Raw genomic sequence first — 24,411 nt, 5'->3', positions numbered from 1 at the left:
TCCAGACTCTTCCATGCTGCATGCTCACCACAGCATTTTTCACTCATACTTAAGTATTCATTTCCCAATGTAATTTATTTAGTTACTTTTAAAATCAACATCGACAACTACACACAACAGAGAGACCTGGCAGCCAAAATTCTCTCAAAATCTTCTGGTTTTAATGAAGCAAACCTGGCGGCCATGTTTGTTTACAAACTGTCACAGTCACTCACTAGCACAGAAGTTTACATCTCCGATGTGTCTCTTTTCCAGTTTTTCAATGTCCGTTGGTATGTTTTTCTCTTGTAAATATGCATGAAGAATATATAATGAAGTTTTGGTTGCCTTTCAGGTGTTCAACACGTCTTTAGTTTCAGTTGTCAGTTTATTTATTTAGTGTTTAATTATAGCATAGCTAATCCTAGCAGTAGCACTGGATTAGCCTCGTCTTTTCTTTCCCATTGGACAAAGAAACACTTCTGTGCATGCGCAGCAGAAAAGTTTTGTCATTGGATATTTGCATCAGCTCCGATGTGTGAAGTCATGTTGTCTTGACAATGTGCAATATTATAACAATCTTGAATGCTCATTCTCCATTGGGTAGAGTGATGTAATACACGTAGGATAAACAATATGCTAACAATATTGCATGCTATCAAACCAAATTAATGAAACCCGCTAGAAGGGAATAGAATGCATGCTTTATTCCATTGAAAAAGTGTCCTGTATGTATAATAATCACCAATATTCACCTCGCCTTTGGAGAAAAATTGTTAATTAATAACTGAAATGAAATGAGCTGCATGATTTACAGTAACTAACCTGCTGCATGGTCAAATTGCCAGAAAAAATACATTACTGTGCCAAATCCACAAAACAGTATACAGTACAGTATTGTTTACAACACGCCTAACAGCATCTAAACAAGCCTCAAAACTTCTGGAACAAAGTCAGGCTTTTTTTTTTCTGGCAAATTGACCATGCAGTCAGCCATTTTTGTTCAAGTACCTTCTTATTCTTATCTTGAAACAGCTTCACCACCAAGTCTGTATTTCAGCTTAAGTTGAAAGTGGGCTTTTCTTTGCATCCTGAGCAATTTTGCTGGCAGTTGTGGCTGAAATCTTTGTTGGTCTACCTGACCATGGCTTGAACCCCTAATTTTCCACTTCTTTATCAGAATTTGAGTACTACTGATTGGCATTTTCAAGTGGTTGGATATCTTTTTATATCCCTTTCCTGATTTATAGTTCAACATTGTTTTCTTGCTGGTTATTTGACTGCTCTTTTGCTTTCCCCATTCCTCAGTATCCAGCAAAGTTAGTGGATGAAATATGCAAGGGGTCTCTCATAAAATAAGAAACTCATTGACTATATTTATATCAGTGTTGTAGTCGAGTCACTAAACCTTGAGTCTGAGTCCAGTCTTGAGTCCCCAGTGTTCAAGTCCAAGTCGAGTCCAAGTCATGAAAGAAAATTTTGAGTTGAGTCCGAGTCAAGTCCACTATTGATCTGAGTTGAGTCCGAGAACAAGACTCCATCCACACCATTTGACGGTGGCTGTTTCAGCGCCATTAACATTACTTTGTTCCTGAACATGACGTATGAACAGGTGAATGTGCTTCTCTTTATCAGGGAGTGTGAAGTATTCTGTCAGAGATGGTTGGGAGACGGATGTAAGTGCAGAAGGTGTGTTTATTAATACAAGTGAAGACGGTAAACAATCCAGAACGGCAGGCAGAATCATAAAACAGTGAAACAGGCAATAGGTCGAGCGAGGCACAAACAGGCTATCGTAGACTCGGCAGAATCAAAAACGAGAAACAAGAAATCAGGGATCAGGAGACCAAACAAGAAATAAGGCTTGGTAACGTGTCAGCAACGCAACTCAATACTTCGCAAAGTGTGTTTTCACAGTTTTTATATCAGCGCGCTGATTGCACCTCAATCCTATGCAGGTGCGAGTCGTTTACGGCGCACACCTGAGAGTCTATCTGATACATGTGCCAAGGCACGCAGGTCTGACACTCTTGCATGAAATTAGTACAAAAATTCATGTAAACATAAATATCTTATGCCAAATTATTCTGGCATGTTACAAAAAATAAAGAAAAAATCCAAGTCCTCGTCTCCAATTTACGAGTCCGAATACAGTTAATGCACGAGTCCGAGTCATCAGTGCTCAAGTCCAAGTCAAGTCACGAGTCCTTAAAATTAGGGCACAAGTCCTGGACTTGAGTACTACAAGTCTGATTTATATAGAGAAGTGTGGAAACTTACTCTTAATAGCCATTTAAACCTGTGCGTGTCAAATTTTGGTTATCAGGCCAAATATTCAGGGGTATGTAAACTTTTGATCAGGGCCATTTGGGTGATTTCAGTTATCATTATGATTTAAAAAAGGGCACGCACAATTTAGCAGCACGGTGCTGTAGTGGTTAGTACTGTTGTCTCACAGCAAGAAGGTTCCAGGTTCGATGATTAGGTAAAAATATCCAACCACTGGGGGTGCACAAGCCAATGCAGACTTAATACCGGTCCCAAGCATGGATGGATGGATGGATGGATGGATGGATGGATGGATAGATAGATAGATAGATAGATAGATAGATAGATAGATAGATAGATAGATAGATAGATAGATAGATAGATTGATTGATTGATTGATTGATTGATTGATTGATTGATTGGGGAGGGTTGTGTCAGGAAGGACATCCAGTGTAAAAATCTATGCCAAAGGGGTTGAAAATCAATTGGGGCTGTGCCCTGTATTCTTCCCCTGTCCCTATATGACAAATCATTTGTGATATGTGATCACTATTCCTGCATGATTAGTCATACCCCCCCCCCCCAAAAAAAAAAAAAGCAAATATTTCAGAAATATTTTTGTCAGGTTATGCAAATATATGAGCACAACTGTATTAAATTAGGAATACATACAAACATGACAGTGTGCTATTATAGGAAAATAATCCATGACAGGGTGGTGTGATATGGTCAGATGTAAAGTAAAACAGAGTTACTACCTTAAAGTTGATTATTTTCCAATAACATCATGTCAAAAAGTGTTTAATTCTTCTTATACTGCAGCACTCTCCTCATGCTAACAATATTTTGATTTATTAAGGAATAACTCGTCATACATTTTATACATAAATAGTATGTATAATTTATACATTTAGTGTTGTGGCACGTCCACAAAACATAACTGATAGTTAACTATTCGTTAATAACTAATAGAAAATTAATGTGTCAGACTTACTGAAAGAATTCATGGCACAATTTGAGTGATGTATCTAATGAGTTATGTAAACATTTCAAGTGCATTCAACATTTAGCCCTTATAGCTGAAAAATCAGTTATCCAGTCACTGTATTATTAAGTCACTAATCTGGTATTAATGTACAGTATGTTGTGTGTGTGCTAGCAAGTGAAGATCCAACAGCACTGTACTCAGAGATCATGATGTACGTTTTGCTGGTGTTTCTCACCTTCTGGCTGCTCGTTGAGATGATCTACTGCTACAGAAAGATCTCCAAATCAGATGAGCAAGCCCAGGACAGTGCGTGAGTATCCAAAGAAAAGGATTTCTTTCAAATTTCTGTCCGTGAACACATTAGCTTGTTCATTCAGATCCTAACCCTGATTTTAAACCAGGATAACATGGTAAGATGGTAAGGTACAGATATGTATGCTACATGGTACAACCCTGATTCCAAAAAAGTTGAGACAAAGTACAAATTGTAAATAAAAACGGAATGCAATAATTTACAAATCTCAAAAACTGATATTGTATTCACAATAGAACATAGACAACATAGCAAATGTCGAAAGTGAGACTGTGGCAGCGGGGGCGTGGTCAAGCGCCGGTCTGTGACAGGAGGGCGGAGCCAGGGAAGGTGAGTGGCAGAATCACTACACCTGACGGTAATTAACCTGTGTTTTGTGTGTCTTCCCAGTAACCGCGCCCTATTTAAGGAGGCAGAGGGAGAGCAGAGGAGAGCTCATCCCGGGACAAGAACACAGCATGTGTGTGTGTGTTTCTCTACAGAATAAAACTAGGCTGTTATACTGAAAAGTCTGGCAATAAAAAGCCTATTAGTATCTGAAGCTTTGTCCTGCCGTCCTCTGTGCTCCACCCACACTTCAGAGAGCTTTACAGTGGTGCTGAAACCCGGGACAAGGTGGAGCACCAACCTCGCAGCCCCCTGGAATCCTCCCCGTTCGCGGACCTGGTCCACGCCCTCGCCACGGCTCAGCAAAGCCAGCACCAGGCACTCGTCACGCTCCGAAAGGAGCAAGAGCGGCGCTTCGAAGCCCTGGTGCTGGCCCAGCAGGAAGATCGCGAGGCGTTCCGGCATCTCCTCGCATTGGTGGGGTCCACCAGCGCCCCGGCCGTGGGCCCGTCTCCCCTTACCGTGACCAAGATGGGCCCGCAGGACGACCCCGAGGCGTTTCTCACACTGTTCGAGCAGGTCGCCGAAGCCTCGGGGTGGCCGATGGAGCAGCGCGCGGCGCGCCTCCTCCCCCTCCTGACGGGAGAGGCGCAGCTGGCCGTGCTACAGCTCCCCGCCGACCGCCGGCTGGCCTACGCGGACCTTCGCCGGGCCGTCCTCCAGCATGTGGGGCGCACACCAGAACAACAGCGCCAGCGCTTCCGCGCGCTGCGGTTGGAGGAAGTCGGCCGGCCATTCGCGTTCGGCAAGCAGCTCCGGGACGCCTGCTGGCGGTGGCTGAGGGCCGACAATCGCGACGCCGAGGGAATCATCGATCAGGTGGTGCTGGAGCAGTTCATCGCCCGCTTACCAGCCGGAACCGCGGAGTGGGTCCAGTGCCACCGCCCAGCGTCGCTGGATCAGGCAGTAGGACTGGCGGAGGATCATTTGGCGGCTGTTCCGGCGGCAGGACAACTGACGACGTCTTCTCTTCTCTCCTCTTCTCTCTCTCTTTCTCCCCTCCCTTCTGTGTCCCGTCCTCGCCCCATTCCCCCACCACGGAGGCGGGGGCCGGCTCCACCCCAGCCAGCCCGCCGCACCCGTGGTGCCCTCCCGTTTCTCCCTTCTGTGTCTGTCTCTCCCTCCCCTCAGGTGAGTGAGCCCCAGAGCACCGGTGCAGAGGGAAAGCCCGGGCCGGTTTGCTGGCGCTGCGGGGAACCGGGCCACCTGCAGCAACAGTGCGCAGCAATGGAGGTGGGCGCGGTGGTGCGGATCCCCGACGCGCCAGAAGCTGCCCTCGATCGGGCCGGAGCGTATCGCATACCGGTGAGTGTACAAGGGGCTACATATCAGGTGTTGGTGGATTCTGGTTGCAATCAGACCTCGATCCGCCAAAGCCTGGTGCAAGACGAGGCATTGGGGGGAGCACAGGGGGTGAAGGTGTTGTGTGTGCACGGGGATGTTCACAGCTACCCTTTGGTGTCAGTCCACATATTTTTCAGAGGGGAAAAATCTATAGTGAAGGCGGCGGTTAATCCTTGCCTTACCCACTCTTTAATTTTGGGGACTGATTGGCTGGGATTTCGGGGTTTAATGACACGTCTAGTAAAGAGTGGGTCCTGCCATTTGACAGGGGGAGGTCCCGGTGTCACTTTGGCTGGAGCTGCTGTCGCAGAGCCGTCTACGTCATCTCCGCGACAGAGTGAGGAGCTGCCGGCTCCTCCTCTTTCTGTTGGGGAATCCCTCGCGGATTTCCCATTAGAATAATCGCGAGACGAGACTCTGCGACATGCGTTTGACCAAGTGAGAGTAATCGATGGTCAAACACTCCAGCCGAACGCCACCCCGTCCTTCCCCTATTTTTCTATTATGAAGGATAGATTATACCGAGTGACGCAGGACACTCAGACGAAAGAGCGAGTCACACAGCTGTTAATTCCAAAGAGCCGCCGGGAATTGGTATTTCAGGCGGCTCACTTTAAACCCATGGCTGGACACCTAGGGCAGGATAAGACACTAGCCCGGATAATGGCCCGATTCTATTGGCCGGGGATTCGCGGCGATGTCCGTAAGTGGTGTACGGCGTGCCGTGAATGCCAGTTAGTAAATCCAGCGGCCATTCCAAAAGCGCCTTTGCGCCCCCTACCATTAATCAAGATGGATCAAGGGATGGATCTCGTCGGGCCATTAGATCAGTCAACATGAGGGTACCGCTTTATATTGGTTCTGGTGGACTATGCAATGCGATACCCAGAAGCGGTGCGTCTTCGCAATATCTCAGCACGCAGTATTGCGGAGGCCCTCTTCCACGTCATCTCCCAGGTTGGAATCCCGAAAGAGATTCTGACTGACCAAGGCACCTCGTTTATGTCACAAACACTGAGCGAACTGTACGGGCTATTGGGTATTAAGCCGATCCGCACCAGCGTTTATCACCCACAAACGGACGGTTTAGTTGAACGGTTCAATCGCACCCTCAAGAATATAATTAAAAAATTCATAAGTGAGGACGCACGTAAGTGGGATAAATGGCTCGAACCCTTGTTATTTGCAGTGCGAGAGGTCCCTCAAGCCTCCACGGGGTTCTCCCCATTTGAATTGTTATACGGGCGTAAGCCGCGCGGCATTTTAGATGTGCTGCGGGAAAATTGGGAGGAGGGACCTTCACAGAGTAAAAACGAAATTCAGTACGTTATGGACCTGCGCGCAAAACTCCACACGCTCACCCACCTAACTCAGGAGAATTTGCGGCAGGCCCAGGAACGGCAAGCCCGCCTGTACAACAAGGGCATGCGCCTTAGAGAGTTCACTCCGGGAGATAAGGTACTCGTACTGTTGCCCACGTCGAGCTCCAAATTAATCGCCAAGTGGCAAGGACCGTTTGAGGTCACACGGCGAGTCGGGGACGTTGACTATGAGGTAAGGCGAATGGACAGGGAGGGGGCGCTACAGATCTACCACCTCAATCTGCTTAAACTCTGGAACGAAGAGGTCCCCGTGGCGTTGGTGTCGGTAGTTCCGGAGAAGGCGGAGCTGGGGCCGGAGGTTCAAAAAGGGACCTCCTCCGGTCCCCTGTGGAGACCACCTCTCCCTGACCCAACTCACGGAGGTCGCCCAGTTGCAGGCCGAGTTTTCGGATGTGTTCTCGCCCCTGCCCAGTCGCACTAACCTCATAGAACACCACATAGAGATGCCCCCGGGGGTGGTAGTGCGTAGCCGCCCTTACAGGCTACCCGAACACAAAAAAAAGGTGGTTCGGGAAGAACTTCAGACCATGCTCAAAATGGGCATCGTCGAGGAGTCCCACAGTGACTGGAGCAGCCCAGTGGTCTTGGTACCCAAGGCCGACGGGTCGGTCCGGTTCTGTGTGGACTATAGAAAAATCAATGCGGTGTCTAAATTCGACGCATACCCAATGCCTCGTACTGACGAGCTGCTCGATCGACTAGGCACGGCTCGCTTTTATTCGACACTGGATTTGACGAAGGGATATTGGCAGATCCCCTTGACTCCATTATCCTGGGAGAAAACGGCCTTTTCCACACCGTTCGGCTTACACCAATTCATCACACTTCCGTTTGGGCTGTTTGGAGCGCCCGCTACGTTTCAGCGGCTGATGGACAGGGTCCTCCGGCCCCACGCCACCTATGCGGCCGCATATCTGGATGACATTATCATTTATTGTAACGACTGGCAGCGGCACCTGCAACACCTGAGGGCCGTCCTTAGGTCGCTGAGGCGGGCGGGTCTCACTGCCAACCCGAAGAAGTGTGCAATTGGGCGGGTGGAAGTACGGTATCTGGGCTTCCACTTGGGCAACGGGCAGGTGTGTCCCCAAATTAATAAGACAGCAGCGATTGCGGCCTGCCCGAGGCCCAAGACCAAAAAGGGGGTGAGACAGTTCCTGGGGCTGGCTGGCTACTATCGTAGGTTTATACCTAATTATTCGGACGTCACCAGCCCGCTGACTGACCTCACTAAAAAGGGGGCGCCAGATCCGGTCCAGTGGATGGAGCAGTGCCAGCGGGCTTTCTCTGAGGTAAAGGCTGCACTGTGTGGGGGGCCACTTTTACACTCCCCTGACTTCTCTCTCCCTTTTGTGTTGCAGACCGACGCGTCGGACAGAGGGCTGGGGGTGGTGTTGTCCCAGGAGGTGGAGGGGGAGGACCGCCCCATCCTGTACATTTGTAGGAAGCTGTCGGTGCTTGAGGGGCGCTACAGCACTATTGAGAAGGAATGCCTGGCGATCAAGTGGGCGGTCCTCGCCCTCTGTTACTACCTGCTGGGGCGCCCTTTCACCCTCTGTTCGGACCACGCGCCCCTCCAGTGGCTCCACCGCATGAAAGATGCCAACGCGCGGATCACCCGTTGGTATCTGGCACTCCAACCCTTCAATTTCAAGGTGGTCCACAGGCCGGGGGCGCAGATGGTCGTGGCGGACTTCCTCTCCCGTCAAGGGGGGGGGGGGGGGGAGTCGGCTGCGGGCCGGACGGGCGCCTGGCCTGAGTCGGGCGGTGGGGGTATGTGGCAGTGGGGGCATGGTCAAGCGCCGGTCTGTGACAGGAGGGCGGAGCCAGGGAAGGTGAGTAGCAGAATCACTACACCTGACGGTAATTAACCTGTGTTTTGTGTGTCTTCCCAGTAACCGCGCCCTATTTAAGGAGGCAGAGGGAGAGCAGAGGAGAGCTCATCCCGGGACAAGAACACAACGTGTGTGTGTGTGTTTCTCTACAGAATAAAACTAGGCTGTTATACTGAAAAGTCTGGCAATAAAAAGCCTATTAGTATCTGAAGCTTTGTCCTGCCGTCCTCTGTGCTCCACCCACACTTCAGAGAGCTTTACAGAGACATTTTGAAATTTCATGCCAAATATTGGCTCATTTGAAATTTCATGACAGCAACACATCTCAAAGTTGGGACAGGGGCAATAAGCGGCTGGAAAAGTTAAAGGTACAAAAAAGGAACAGCTGGAGGACCAAATTGCAACTCATTAGGTCAATTGGCAATAGGTCATTAACATGACTGGGTATAAAAAGAGCATCTTGGAGTGGCAGCGGCTCTCAGAAGTAAAGATGGGAAGAGGATCACCAATCCCCCTAATTCTGTGCCGACAAATAGTGGAGCAATATCAGAAAGGAGTTCGACAGTGTAAAATTGCAAAGAGTTTGAACATATCATCATCTACAGTGCATAATATCATCAAAAGATTCAGAGAATCTGGAAGAATCTCTGTGCACTGCATCACATACAGGCATGCTTCTGTACTGGAAATCACAAAATGGGCTCAGGAATATTTCCAGAGAACATTATCTGTGAACACAATTCACCGTACCATCCACCGTTGCCAGCTAAAACTCTATAGTTCAAAGAAGAAGCCATATCTAAACATGATCCAGAAGCGCAGATGTCTTCTCTGGGCCAAGGCTCATTTAAAATGGACTGTGGCAAAGTGGAAAACTGTTCTGTGGTCAGACGAATCAAAATTTGAAGTTCTTTATGGAAATCAGGGACGCCATGTCATTCGGACTAAAGAGGAGAAGGACGACCCAAGTTGTTATCAGTGCTCAGTTCAGAAGCCTGCATCTCTGATTGTATGGGGTTGCATTAGTGCATGTGGCCTGGGCAGCTTACACATCTGGAAAGACACCATCAATGCTGAAAGGTATATCCAGGTTCTAGAGCAACATATGCTCCCATCCAGGCGACATCTCTTTCAGGGAAGACCTTGCATTTTCCAACATGACAATGCCAAACCACATACTGCATCAATTACAGCATCATGGCTGCGTAGAAGAAGGGTCCGGGTACTGAACTGGCCAGCCTGCAGTCCAGATCTTTCACCCATAGAAAACATTTGGCGCATCATAAAACGGAAGATACGACAAAAAAGACCTAAGACAGTTGAGCAACTAGAATCCTACATTAGACAAGAATGGGTTAACATTCCTATCCCTAAACTTGAGCAACTTGTCTCCTCAGTCCCCAGACGTTTACAGACTGTTGTAAAGAGAAAAGGGGATGTCTCACAGTGGGAAACATGGCCTTGTCCCAACTTTTTTGAGATGTGTTGTTGTCATGAAATTTAAAATCACCTAATTTTTCTCTTTAAATGATACATTTTCTTAGTTTAAACATCTGATATGTCATCTATATTCTATTCTGTATAAAATATGGAATTTTGAAACTTCCACATCATTGCATTCCGTTTTTATTTACAATTTGTACTTTGACCCAACTTTTTTGGAATCAAGGTTGTACATTTCACATCGTGTGTGTCATTAACCCTCTGGTTTCTGAGTGTATTTTCTGGAACTCTTATGATTTTGGCATGCTCTGATTTTGTTGTCAATTTCAACAAATCTAAGCAGTATTTTCAGTCATACGACTTTTTTTGTATTCAGCACAAGTTCAGCTACAATAATATCTCTGTAGTATGTATGGCATGATTGTACTTAAAAAAACAGATAAATGATGTTGTAAAAAGCAGTTTTAGAACTGTGTTGGAATGCGTGACAAAACATGACCTTACTCATTGTGATGAACCATTTTGATCACTTGAGGTGATTGTTCAGTCTAAGGAATGTGTCAAGCACAAAAACTTAAATCTGCTCCATTAATTTTGACAATTAACTGGCCATCAAATAAAATGTCCTATTGGTTTGGGATAAAGGGTTGGCAGTGGGAGGGGTATTCAGTGAGAAGGGTAAAAATTTCCATTCCATTCAATGAAAAGAGTGAAACCCCCTCCCACTGCCAACTCTTAATCCCATCAGGTCAAGTGATCAAAATGGTTCGTCACAATGGGTAAGGTCATGTTTTATTCACACATTCCAACACAGTTCTAAAACTGCTTTTTACAAAAGCTTCATTTATCTGCTATTTGACTTTATTTTGGTATTCGACTCTATTCAGTGTGTCTTGAAATTAACTCTTATACTATTTTACTCAGTTCAGAACTACAACCAACTCTGTTACACAATCACTCTGTAATTTTGCTCCCACTCCAACACCAAATTTTACTCTCCAAACCCAAAATACAGTAGAGCAAAATTAACTATTTTTGAGGAAAATATTTTTAACTCTGGAAAAATTGCTCAGCCATTTTTCCTGTGTATGCACTACAGCGCACGCATATCAACCGATCTGCTCACAGTAAATAGAAGAAATATTTACACTTACTCAAGCTGATCTTTGGCTGGATTGAGTCGAAGATCAAAATGACATCGCTCATCATCAGTGCCGCAGTTCTCAAGATTGAATTGAATCACTGTCCTGAATCATCTAAAGCACCATCCATGTGCCATCTCGCAACTACTGTAGTTTTACCTCCAAACAGGTAGCCTGAACTATGGCTGACAGATTTTATCCTGTTTACAGTGGGTGTTCCCACCACGAAAGAGAAACCAATTGTAATTGAAAGAGTGAAAGTGATTATCACGCCATTACCATGTGAATCGTCTTTTATGAATGAGTAAGTGGGCGCTCAGTGCTCCGAATCCAGTGTGACTGAGTAAGGTGACAAGTTTTATGTTTCATCTAATTTAGGTCATTTAAAAATATAATATTATTTGCCAGTGGGCACATAGGAAAGTATAAAGTACAACCCCGATTCCAAAAAAGTTGGGACAAAGTACAAATTGTAAATAAAAACGGAATGCAATGATGTGGAAGTTTCAAAATTCCATATTTTATTCAGAATAGAACATAGATGACATATCAAATGTTTAAACTGAAAAAAAATTATCATTTAAAGAGAAAAATTAGGTGATTTTAAATTTCATGACAACAACACATCTCAAAAAAGTTGGGACAAGGCCATGTTTACCACTGTGAGACATCCCCTTTTCTCTTTACAACAGTCTGTAAACGTCTGGGGACTGAGGAGACAAGTTGCTCAAGTTTAGGAATAGGAATGTTAACCCATTCTTGTCTAATGTAGGATTCTAGTTGCTCAACTGTCTTGGGTCTTTTTTGTTGTATCTTCCGTTTTATGATGCGCCAAATGTTTTCTATGGGTGAAAGATCTGGACTGCAGGCTGGCCAGTTCAGTACCCGGACCCTTCTTCTATGCAGCCATGATGCTGTAATTGATGCAGTATGTGGTTTGGCATTGTCATGTTGGAAAATGCAAGGTCCTCCCTGAAAGAGATGTCGTCTGGATGGGAGCACATGTTGCTCTAGAACCTGGATATACCTTTCAGCATTGATGGTGTCTTTCCAGATGTGTAAGCTGCCCATGCCACATGCACTAATGCAACCCCATACCATCAGAGATGCAGGCTTCTGAACTGAGCGCTGATAACAACTTGGGTCGTCCTTCTCCTCTTTAGTCCGAATGACACGGCGTCCCTGATTTCCATAAAGAACTTCAAATTTTGATTCGTCTGACCACAGAACAGTTTTCCACTTTGCCACAGTCCATTTTAAATGAGCCTTGGCCCAGAGAAGATGTCTGTGCTTCTGGATCGTGTTTAGATACGGCTTCTTCTTTGAACTATAAAGTTTTAGCTGGCAACGGCGGATGGCACGGTGAATTGTGTTCACAGATAATGTTCTCTGGAAATATTCCTGAGCCCATTTTGTGATTTCCAGTACAGAAGCATGCCTGTATGTGATGTAGTGCCGTCTAAGGGCCCGAAGATCACGGGCACCCAGTATGATTTTCTGGCCTTGACCCTTACGCACAGAGATTCTTCCAGATTCTCTGACTCTTTTGATGATATTATGCACTGTAGATGATGATATGTTCAAACTCTTTGCAATTTTACACTGTCAAACTCCTTTCTGATATTCCTCCACTATTTGTCGGCGCAGAATTAGGGGGATTGGTGATCCTCTTCCCATCTTTACTTCTGAGAGCCGCTGCCACTCCAAGATGCTCTTTTTATACCCAGTCATGTTAATGACCTATTGCCAATTGACCTAATGAGTTGCAATTTGGTCCTCCAGCTGTTCCTTTTTTGTACCTTTAACTTTTCCAGCCTCTTATTGCCCCTGTCCCAACTTTTTTGAGATGTGTTGCTGTCATGAAATTTCAAATGAGCCAATATTTGGCATGAAATTTCAAAATGTCTCACTTTCGACATTTGATATGTTGTCTATGTTCTATTGTGAATACAATATCAGTTTTTGAGATTTGTAAATTATTGCATTCCGTTTTTATTTACAATTTGTACTTTGTCCCAACTTTTTTGGAATCGGGGTTGTATAAAGTTTCTGTCGATCTGTTTATCATGCTTGTATGATAAAAAACCTGCAAAGATATTTATCTAAATACATGACCTAATCATTCTAAACCTGCTGAACTTAGCTGGCGAAGCTCTTGACCCCAGAGGGTTACGTTTTCACGATCACATTTTACCAATTTAAATACAAATTTCAGGTCACTTTCTACCAGTCACCAATAGGCTGAGACTGAATGATTTACTGATACGGTACTACAATGTAGGCGAAGGATTGGATAAATTATTGGACTTAAACATCATTAGTTGCTGTTGTGGGGAGCTGTCGGTTAGTTGGCAGGTGATAAAGACATGCAGGCAGATGGTCAAGAAAGTAGACCAACTGTGTAATGATTTGTTAGTCTAGAAATGTTTTACAACCCGTTTTACAGTCAACTGCACTGACTGGAAAAAGTCTGTTTTGTTTTTTCTTTGGATTCAGTTGAACATTACCACTTTGCTATTATTTTGTATGAGGATTGTATGGGGCTTTTCTCACTCTCACCCACTCCTGAAGGAATTTCTCCCCAGTTATATTTTTGAAGCTAAATATAATTTAAGTAAAATCCTTGCTGGATTTTATATTTTATATTTGGTTGACCGGGGCCTTTCTGTATGGAGTTTTTATGTTCTCCTTGCGCCTGTGTGGGTTTCCTCTGGGTGCTCCGGTTTCCTCCCACAGTCCAAAGTCATGCGGATTAGGTCAACTGGCTATGATAAATTGCCCATAGGTGTGACTGTAAGTGTGAATGGTTGTCTGTCTCTCTGTGTTAGTCCTCTGATAGTAGCGCTCGGCCCACGCAAGTGGAGCCCCATAGGCATAGAGTGTGGATTCATAAAGAAACCCATCGAGTTGTTTTCTGATGGTTTTGGTCCTGTGCGTGCCTCTGCCATACCAGTGTTATAGTAATTACCAGTCATACACACCACCTACACAGTGGTGTAGTGGTTAGCACTGTCGCCTCACAGCAAGAAGGTCCTGGGTTCGAGCCCAGCGAGGGCCTTTCTGTATGGAGTTTGCATGTTCTCCCTGTGTCCGCGTAGGCTTCCTCCAGGTACTCCGGTTTCCCCCACAGTCCAAAGGCATGCAGGATATGCTAATTGGTGGCTCTAACTTGACCGTAGGTGTGAATGTGAGTGTGAATGGTTGTCTGTGTCTATGTGTCAGCCCTGTGATGACCTGGCGACTTGTCCAGGGTGTACCCCGCCTCTCGCCCGTAGTCAGCTGGGATAGGCTCCAGCTTGCCTGCGACCCTGTAGAACAGGATAAAGTCTCATCTCATTATCTCTAGCCGCTTTATCCTTCTACAGGGTCGCAGGCAAGCTGGAGCCTATCCCAGCTGACTATGGGCGAAAGGCGGGGTACACCCTGGACAAGTCGCCAGGTCATCACAGGGCTGACACATAGACACAGACAACCATTCACACTCACATTCACACCTACGGTCAATTTAGAGTCACCAGTTAACCTAACCTGCATGTCTTTGGACTGTGGGGGAAACCGGAGCACCTGGAGGAAACCCACGCGGACACGGGGAGAACATGCAAACTCCACACAGAAAGGCCCTTGCCGGCCCCGGGGCTCGAACCCAGGACCTTCTTGCTGTGAGGCGACAGCGCTAACCACTACACCACCATGCCGCCACAGGATAAAGTGGCTAGAGATAATGAGATGAGACACACCACCTCGTGGCCAGTGTTAGTAAATACACACCACCTAGTGGCCAGTGTTCATAATTACCAGTCATGCACACCGCCCAGGCACGGTGGTGTAGTGGTTAGCGCTGTCGCCTCACAGCAAGAAGGTCCTGGGTTCGAGCCCCGTGGCCGGTGAGGGCCTTTCTGTGCGGAGTTTGCATGTTCTCCGGGTGCTCCGGTTTCCCCCACAGTCCAAAGACATGCAGGTTAGGTTAACTGGTGACTCTAAATTGACCGTAGGTGTGAATGTGAGTGTGAATGGTTGTCTATGTGTCAGCCCTGTGATGACCTGGTGACTTGTCCAGGGTGTACCCCACCTTTCGCCTGTAGTCAGCTGGGATAGGCTCCCAGCCGCTTTATCCTGTAGAACAGGATAAAGCGGCTACAGATAATGAGATGAGATGAGAAACACCACCTAGTGGCCAGTGTTGGTAATTACCAGTCATACACACCGCCTCGTGGCCAGTGTTATAGCCAGTAAAGGAATAAGACAAAAGAGGCTGGCTATAATATAAGAAAAATCTACAACCCAGAAACAGATGGGAGCTCCACTTTTAGGCAGGGCCTAAATCTATATGTTAGATTCACAACCTGTCCATGGTGAACCCTGCCTCTTGTCCAATGTCAGCTGGGATTGGCTCCAACTCACACACAACCTGCAATGGATAAGCAGTATAGAAAATGAATGAATGAATGAATGAAATCCATTTGAAGAATTATATCATGACCAGCCCTGTGAAAAACAGAGTGCATTCAGTGCCAGAGGCTGCATGACACTATCCAGTCTCACTAAGGCAGTTTAGAGTGCATTATTCTAAACTATGCTAGTTCAGCCAATGGGGACTTATTGATGGATGCCACTGAGGCTGGAGTTGGACATGATGGAAAAAAAAATCCCAGATGCGGGATGATGCATACCATCCTCCATCCAAGAAAGGCCCGTCATCGAGCTTTAAACAGGGTTTTGTTGATAGACAGGCGCTTCCATGCTGTGCAGTCTCAGTTCCAATATCAGAAAACTAAGCCAAGACGCCAGGTTTTTTTTGTTTTTGAGAATTACGTACATCCTTATATAACGTACAGACATGTCCAGAAGCGCCAGTAACTGGCAGTTTTCTCTGCCTACACAGATGGTCTGCACCGGTTACTCGATCCCAGAAAAAAAAAACTTTCAAAAAAAAAATGTTTCAATGTTCAAGTGATTTATATCATCTCCATTCCCATCATTTGCTGCAAATCCAATTATTCCACAATGAAAATGTCTTCGATTCCAGTCATGATTGGAAGCAATGACATATTTGTTGATTGATTCTCGCGCTCTGATCGGCTGAGCCGGATCATGTGACCACACCATAGCGTATGTAGTTATGTTAGAGAGCCAGGCAGTGTACTACAGAGGGTAACTGAGAAAGCCAAACACACACATCTGGATGGAAATTTCATACATATTTTGAAAGTATTTTACAGGGAAATGGTTCGTAATTTATTAGCTGAGAACGCACCAGAAGCCAACAGAAGGCATGTAAATTAAAAAAGTTTTCTGAGGGGGCATGCCCCCAGACCCCCCCCAGCATTAGCACATTAGCGCATTAGCTGCCAATTACTTTATTCTGAGCTGGTTACTTCAGATTTTCTGGAGAACCCTGAACGGACAATCACGTTTGCTTTAAAAGTCCCATGGCATGAAATTTTCACTTTCTGAGGTTTTTTAACGTTAAAATGAGTCCCTCTGACCTTCTTAAGTCACCCCAGTGGCTAGAAATTTCATAATGTGTAAACCAAACTATGCCCAACATTTGAGAATGGCGCGTCAAAACGGCGCGTTGATAAGCTCTTCCCTTTACTACGTCAGCAAGGGAGATGATCCCCATGCCCCCCCCGGATTCCCACCCACTGTATGGATTGCCCACCCAGTTGTAGTGAGGAGACCATAGAGGACACAACAACATGGCACCACCTAAGCGAGCGAAACATGGAAATTGCGCTGTACATGGATGTGACAACACAGAAAAGAGTCTGTTTTTACTGCCGACGGGAGAGCCCCTGAAGACGCAGTGGCTTAATTTTATTTACTTCAATAATACGCCGTCGAGTCTACCTAAGACGGTGTATGTTTGTCGGAAGCATTTTCCTGAGGAATGTTTCCACAACTTGGGACAGTACAGGGCAGGTTTTGCACATCAACTGTCACTGAAGCCTGGGTCCGTACCAAGCATCCCTGCCGCATCAGCCACAAACACCGAACAAGTAAGTGTATAACTGGTCGTTTTGGCGTGTTTTAAAATCGGTGCGTTAGCCTAGCAATGGCTACATTAGCTGTGCAGCTAACCGCTTCCTGCAGTTAGCCAGGTACTCTGCGCTACAAAACTAAAGAGCATGCAGCATGCTCTGTTAAACTGAGTTTAGTCTGGAAATTGACTGTAACTTATGAGCTTATGTTTGACTATTGCTCCGCAATGCATGTCTTCTGTTGGATAAGCGATATGTTGCTGTAGTTGCTGCTTCTATCCTCTTTGGTTATGGAGTGCGTGTTCAAGCCTAGGGTATTATATGTTCGTAAACTACCACTCCGAACACTCTCACTCTCTGTTCTCTGTGTCACGTTGAGTTTACGAAAGGAGTCCGAGGGAGAACGGGGTTTTGTCTTAGCAGCGTGGCTACAGGCGCTGATAGCAGCGAGTATGTGTGTGCGCAGCTTGGTCAAGCCCCTCCCCCTCCCCCCATGGCCCGCCCCCACCCTCTACCCTTCCCCGCCTCCTGCTTCTCATTAGCAAAACGACGCACTGGGAAAAGCGCTGAAATGGGGCTTTCTCCCAGGAGGCTATATTTACGTGCCGAGGGTTCATTTCGAGAAAGGCTGCGGATATAACATCCGGAAACCTCCACGAGCCCGTTTAAAGCATCAACAAACCACCATGCCATGGGACCTTTAACTATGGAAAAGACAACTAGCTGACAAATCAAATACTTTTTTAAATTGCTGGTCATGCAAATGAATAATCATGCACCCTCTATCGTGGACATGCTATTAGAAACATAGGGTTAATTGTGAGCTTATTGCAGTTGCACAACATGAATGGAATATACGTGCAGTAAGCAGTAAAAAAGACCAAAGCAAATGACATCAGCTAATTTGAACATTCAGGCATGAGTGATGGCTTTCTAGTACATTCTCTCTCTAGTACATTCTCTCTAACGAGCTGTTTCAATCCACAGCCAACAACATTATGAGCGCACATAAACAAGCCAAGACACACACACACACACACACACACTGCTAATGCATCCATCCACAGTGGCCTATGTGCATTAGTGAACCCTAATCAAATCAGCTGTGTAGTGCAAAAAGGACACATTACTGGATCCTCTCCAGGTTTATCTGTGATAATCAGATTGTGATATTCATCCCTCCCCGACTGCCATTTGACACAATCCAAGACCATTGTAAACCTTTATTTATACCAAGCACTTTTCTTTCCATTATTGAGACGTTTCATCTGCCATTGCCTGATGTTTGTGTTTCTATAACTGGTTTCTTTTCCTCTTTTATATCCATGGATGTTGGAGAAAAAGAAAGGGAGAAACTGAAGGGAGGATCCTGAAATGTCCATCATTTCTGAATTGTATATTTGCACTAATGTGTAGCTCTTTAGCAAAATCCTATGTTTTATGGTGCAGCAAAGCTGCACCCTCTTAGATTTTGCTTCTTTTTGTTTTGTACCCATTTGTCTACAGGACAGACTACCTAGCCATTCCCTCTGAAAATAAAGAGAACCCGCCGGGTCCTGCGGTAACGGAATAAAAGTGGTTGTCTCACACACAATACGGTATTTTCAATTTACCTCTCGCTCAGTCATGTCACCTAACCCTCATCGACTCTTCATGTGTGGTTAACACTCTCCATCTCTGTCTCATTCCTTCATCAGTCTGATCTGTTCTGGCAAAGTTTGTTTCCTGAAAATCATCCACATTCTCTCATATCTGTCCTCTAAATGATATCTACTGTACTTTCTGTCTAAAATGGTTCCTTTAAACTACATACAGTATTAACACATTTTTGTAAATGTGAGTGTCCAAGAACAGCACTCATGATTGTAGAGACCGGGCTGTGATAACTGTACAAACAAACAAGTATTTCAGGCACTTGAAACTTACATTTCCTCTACAAAACGATTTGATGTTTCTTCCAGTTAAACCACCCCAGACCTCTCTTTATGTCTCAAACCAACTTCTAATTTGAACACCTGTTATTTAAAGTTCTGAGCTTAGATTAATTATGACCTCTGACCTCCCAAGGCTCTAACATTGTATTAAGTCTATGTTACTAATTGTGAATATTGGGTTATGATGTCTATGTCTTTCTGTGTTATCTATTGTGAAGTTTGGTTCCATAAGTATGTTTGATATGTGCTTTTCTTTTTTTTTATGTATTATCGCGTTACTTTGAAATTGGAACTCTGAGTGTAAGCAAGTTCTTCTGAAAGTACAAGTTAAGTTAACCCTTTGATGCAAAACATACGCACACCCCTTCTAATGCACAACATGGGTCAAAAATGACCCGCATTAATTTTCCAGGTTATTTCATGCTGACTGAGTTTTTCTTTGCTCTGTCTTTTGAAATCAATTTATTTTATGATTGAATATTCCAAATATTCTTTAAATATCTTGTTTTTAATTACCACAAATCATTAATTTATTTTTTTCTTTCCTACTTTATGAACAAAAATACTTTTTATATTACTACACATGGGTCATCCAAGTGTGATTTAAAATTAAATGTCTTAATACTATAATAATAATTTCTTCCAAGTAATTACTTTAGCAGTGAATGGGGCCAGTTATTTATTTATTAACTATGTAGTTAGCTAAGCCAGCTACAATAAAATTAGCTAACTAAAGTAGAATATGCCAACAGCTCGGTAGCTAATAGTAATTACTTGTAACTTTCTGACAAGTAATCTACTCACTCTCAAGGGAACCTAAACATAATCAGTTTTTTTCTAAGGTAATGTTAGAACAATTGAAAAACATTACTTGCATGTATGAGATGGGCAAAGGGCGCTGTGCTGAGCTGTGAAATGTCTGACACAAGCACAATTCACAGTTCCCACCAAACACTGGAGTAAATGCATGCGGGTCGGTTCTGACCCATGTGTGTAAACTTGATGTAGAATTACAAAAGCTGTGCTTGTTCATAACTTAAGAAAGGAAAAACAAAAATGATTTGTGCTAAACAAAAACAAGATATTTACTGCATGTTTGGAAAAGTAAATGACAAAATGGATTTATTTCAAAAGTATATCATAGAAACACTCAGCCATACATGAAATAACCTGGAAAATGAATGCAGGTCGTTTTTGACCCATGTTGTGCATTAGAAGGGTAGTGATACAAAAAGGGTTTGTATTCAAAAAGTAAGAAAGGAAAAAATAAAATAAGGATGTATGATGATCAAAAACAAGTTAATTGAGGAATACCTTGAATACTGAATGATGGAATTAATTTATTGCAAAGATATAGAAGATAAAAACTCAGCTGGGTCACTTTTGACCCATGTTTTGCATCAAAGGGTTAATGTTGACCCGATGTATGTTTATGGCACCCAAAATCAGCGTCGCTGCCTGGTCTGTCCATTGTATTGTACTGCTGCAATTCAATAAATAATAAAATAATAATAATTGTAGAGACCATGGGGGCGGCACGGTGGTGTAGTGGTTAGCGCTGTCGCCTCACAGCAAGAAGGTCCTGGGTTCGAGCCCCGGGGCCGGCGAGGGCCTTTCTGTGTGGAGTTTGCATGTTCTCCCCGTGTCCGCGTGGGTTTCCTCCGGGTGCTCCGGTTTCCCCCACAGTCCAAAGACATGCAGGTTAGGTTAACTGGTGACTCTAAATTGACCGTAGGTGTGAATGTGAGTGTGAATGGTTGTCTGTGTCTATGTGTCAGCCCTGTGATGACCTGGCGACTTGTCCAGGGTGTACCCCGCCTTTCGCCCGTAGTCAGCTGGGATAGGCTCCAGCTTGCCTGCGACCCTGTAGAAGGATAAAGCGGCTAGAGATAATGAGATGAGATGAGATGAGACCATGGGCTGCTAAATGTTTGTGTATGGATCGTTGCTATAATATGCTATGTGGGCCTGAGATAGTCCTTGCTGCAGAGCCAAAAGGTCCAGGGGGTCAAGCTGGACCTGATCCAACTCCTTCTATAGGCCACAACCCACAAGATGGTGTCCAACACAGAACAACAAACACACTTATCCAGCCAAAAACACACTCGAGTTGTCTCCACCCACCCTCTGAATTTTTGGAGGAGTTGAACAGGATATCTGACAGTTTCAAACTCAACAGTGACACACAGTGGTTTGGCTTTTCTGAGATTCGGTGATGTTTTAGAGAATGTCGTGCCTTGAGATTTGTTCATCAGATTTGTAGCCCAGCGATTACGCATGCCTTCCTTGGAACAGTCTAGAAACCTGGAATGGGTCCCCACACATACCCCTTTTCCACCAAATCAGTTCCAGGGCTGGTTCGGAGCCAGTGCTGGTGCTGGTTCATAACTCGTTCAACTTGCGAGCCAGCTGAAAACCAGTTTGCTTTTCCATAGCTCGCGGTGCCACGTCATTACGTCGATGTATACGTCATTACGTCGTTGTATACGTCAGTTACGTCGCTACGTTTGCATAAACCTTGGCGCGAACATCGAAGCAAAAACAATGCGGAAGAAGCAGCAGCAGCAACAACAACAATAATAATAATGGATGACTTCGCGTTTGTACAGCTGCTGCTTCTCATCGCTTAAAAATGGCGATCTTTCGCGGTCTTGTTATTGTTGTTGGTCTTAACAACTCCGCCCCCCCGCTGACGTAAGCGATTCTTTCCTCTGGCCCAGCAGAGAGTTGGTGCTAGCCTGGAACCGGTTTTTCTGGCCCCAGAGCCAGTTCTTTGTCAGTGGAAACAGAAAACCCGGTTCCAAACTAAGCACTGGCCCCGAACCAGCCCTGGAACTGCTTTGGTGGAAAAGGGGCACCAGTGTCCCTTTCCTTCTGTGGGGAATTCATTTAACCCAGTGGAACATAATATGATTGTAACTCTGGAGTTATCCTTTCCTCATTTAGGTGTACATAAAAAGGATCTAGCTACGTTGATAATCTACTGTCCAATTTAAGATGTGCATTATGCCAAATGAATTATTAATGCACAGCAATCCTCATATTGTTTTCTCTTTCAGGTTCTGACGATTCCTTCTGGCTTAAAAAGAGGCTGATCTTTGCAGGGACATTGCCAGCGTGCGAGTAGCACTGACATAACATGAAACCTGACAAAGCAAATCACTGTCATCTTGCTCACGTAACGAGAAGCAAATTCTCCACTGCTTAATTATCGTCCCTGTCGTTCTCTCAGTAAGGTGATAATTACATTGCAGAGTAACACTCGAGCAAAACGGGGTCGTGTTGGTGTTTTCACTGTTTTTGCCTTAGAGGAGATACAGCATTCTGAACAGCAATCGGAAATAAAAAGCTAGCACACTGCCTATTTTCAAAAACCCGTATTTGCTTGATGTTCAGCGTACTCAGAAAGCCTTTCGTGATATTTCATAGAGTCTTGTTCTTACTGTTTTGATAGAACAAAATTGAATTTTGAAAATGTACTCCCAACATCTTTTTAATAAAGGATTGCATTACATCCTAGCTTTCAGGGTTGTTTTAGAGCAGGCTATTTTTGCTTGTGTCAGTTTCAAACCTGAGTCTCTGAGATCGTATGAGATAATCGTTGTGGTCAGCTCAGTTCATATGATCGCTTACACGTTACATTATACTTTTGTGTGCGAATGAATTTACCTGCATTTACCCCCTCCATGTGACTCAAAGAATCATTTTTCTGGTTATGAGACTTTGAAAGTGAGATTGTGGACATAAAACTTATCTGACAAACTGCATAAGTCCCTTTAGAGCCTTTATATCAACAGTGGTAATGTTTACTGTCACCATGTTGAAGTCACATTTAATGATCATTGCTCAGTAATACACTGTAGTGACTCTGGGAACCTTTACTCTGTAATCACTACTAATCTTAGTTATTCTGGACAAGCTGTGTGTTGTACTGTGATTCTCTATAGACTATGAGTTGTTGTTTTTTTTTGTTTGTTTTGTTTTTTGCCAAATGTTTACAAGAGGACTCACGAACTATTCACATAAACTATTAACAAACTCTCTATATATGAATACCAATCAGTGTGGCTGTGTGAACATAACATAATTACTGTAGCTAGTGAATGCAACATCGGTTCCTATAGACTACTTTTACAGTTATGGCGATGTGAAAACGACTGTGTATCTGCACTTTATCCCCTCTGGAATTGCTAATAATGCCTTTTGCTGTCTTTTATATTCATATACTGTCAGTACAAGAGGACAAATGTGACATGTTTTCTTGCCCTGCACAGAAAGAGCTGTATATCACTTGTGAAAGCTTGCCATCTATTAATAAAGCAAAGCTGTGTATTCTGAAATATCTTGGCACTTCAGTCTGATTGCTTTGATGATTATCTCATCTCATCATCTCTAGCCGCTTTATCCTGTTCTACAGGGTCGCAGGCAAGCTGGAGCCTATCCCAGCTGACTACGGGCGAAAGGCGGGGTACACCCTGGACAAGTCGCCAGGTCATCACAGGGCTGACACACAGACACAGACAACCATTCACACTCACATTCACACCTACGCTCAATTTAGAGTCACCAGTTAACCTAACCTGCATGTCTTTGGACTGTGGGGGAAACCGGAGCACCCGGAGGAAACCCACGCGGACACGGGGAGAACATGCAAACTCCACACAGAAAGGCCCTCGCCGGCCCCGGGGCTCGAACCCGGACCTTCTTGCTGTGAGGCGACAGCGCTAACCACTACACCACCGTGCCGCCGCAAACAGTAATAAACATGAAATATAAAATATAGGTACAAGGTATAAGCTATAAAAAGGAAAAAAAGGGGGGGGGGAACCTGGGGGGGAGTTTACACACACAAGCTAAAGCTATCTAAGAAAAGATAATACAGTGGCAATCCAGAAAGTGCAAATGTGGCAGTGTGAACAGAATTAACGGTATAAATTTAAATGTGACGAATGACAATATAAACAGAATGAACAATGTAAACGGGAACAGCAGTCTGACATTATAGTAATTATCAGTATAAATATAAATAAATAAATGGCAGTATGAGCAGAATTTTCAGTGTAAGTATAAATATGGCAGATATGACAGTATAAACAGTGTAGCAGTGAAGTCTATCAAAGATTAAAGATGTATAAAGTGTAAACAGTGTTGTAAACAGTTGTTATATAGTGCAATTAACTATTTAAAAAAAGGCAGTATGAGCATAGGCGGCATGGTGGTGTAGTGGTTAGCGCTGTCACCTCACAGCAAGAAGGTCCGGGTTCGAGCCCCGTGGCCGGCGAGGGCCTTTCTGTGCGGAGTTTGCATGTTCTCCCTGTGTCCGCGTGGGTTTCCTCCGGGTGCTCCGGTTTCCCCCACAGTCCAAAGACATGCAGGTTAGGTTAATTGGTGGCTCTAAATTGACCGTAGGTGTGA

The 24,411-nt window shown here is 44.7% G+C and overlaps 1 protein-coding gene across 1 annotated transcript in view; it reads left to right on the top strand.

The window, feature by feature from the left end:
* The window catches only part of scn3b (sodium channel, voltage-gated, type III, beta), a 39,655-nt gene extending 16,319 nt beyond the window's left edge, over positions 1 to 23,336 (top strand). The window contains exons 5-7 of the mRNA XM_060898051.1: positions 3,407 to 3,545; positions 18,569 to 18,660; positions 22,056 to 23,336. Coding sequence (XP_060754034.1) covers positions 3,407 to 3,545; positions 18,569 to 18,635 — 206 coding nt within the window. The 3' untranslated portion in view covers positions 18,636 to 18,660; positions 22,056 to 23,336. The remainder of the gene's footprint in view (positions 1 to 3,406; positions 3,546 to 18,568; positions 18,661 to 22,055) is intronic.
* The last annotated feature ends 1,075 nt before the right edge of the window (positions 23,337 to 24,411 follow it).

The sequence above is a fragment of the Neoarius graeffei genome, chromosome 17 (genome assembly GCF_027579695.1).
Source record: "Neoarius graeffei isolate fNeoGra1 chromosome 17, fNeoGra1.pri, whole genome shotgun sequence".
In the NCBI taxonomy this organism is placed as follows: Eukaryota; Metazoa; Chordata; class Actinopteri; order Siluriformes; family Ariidae; genus Neoarius; species Neoarius graeffei.
This window is presented reverse-complemented; position numbering and strand designations above follow the sequence as displayed.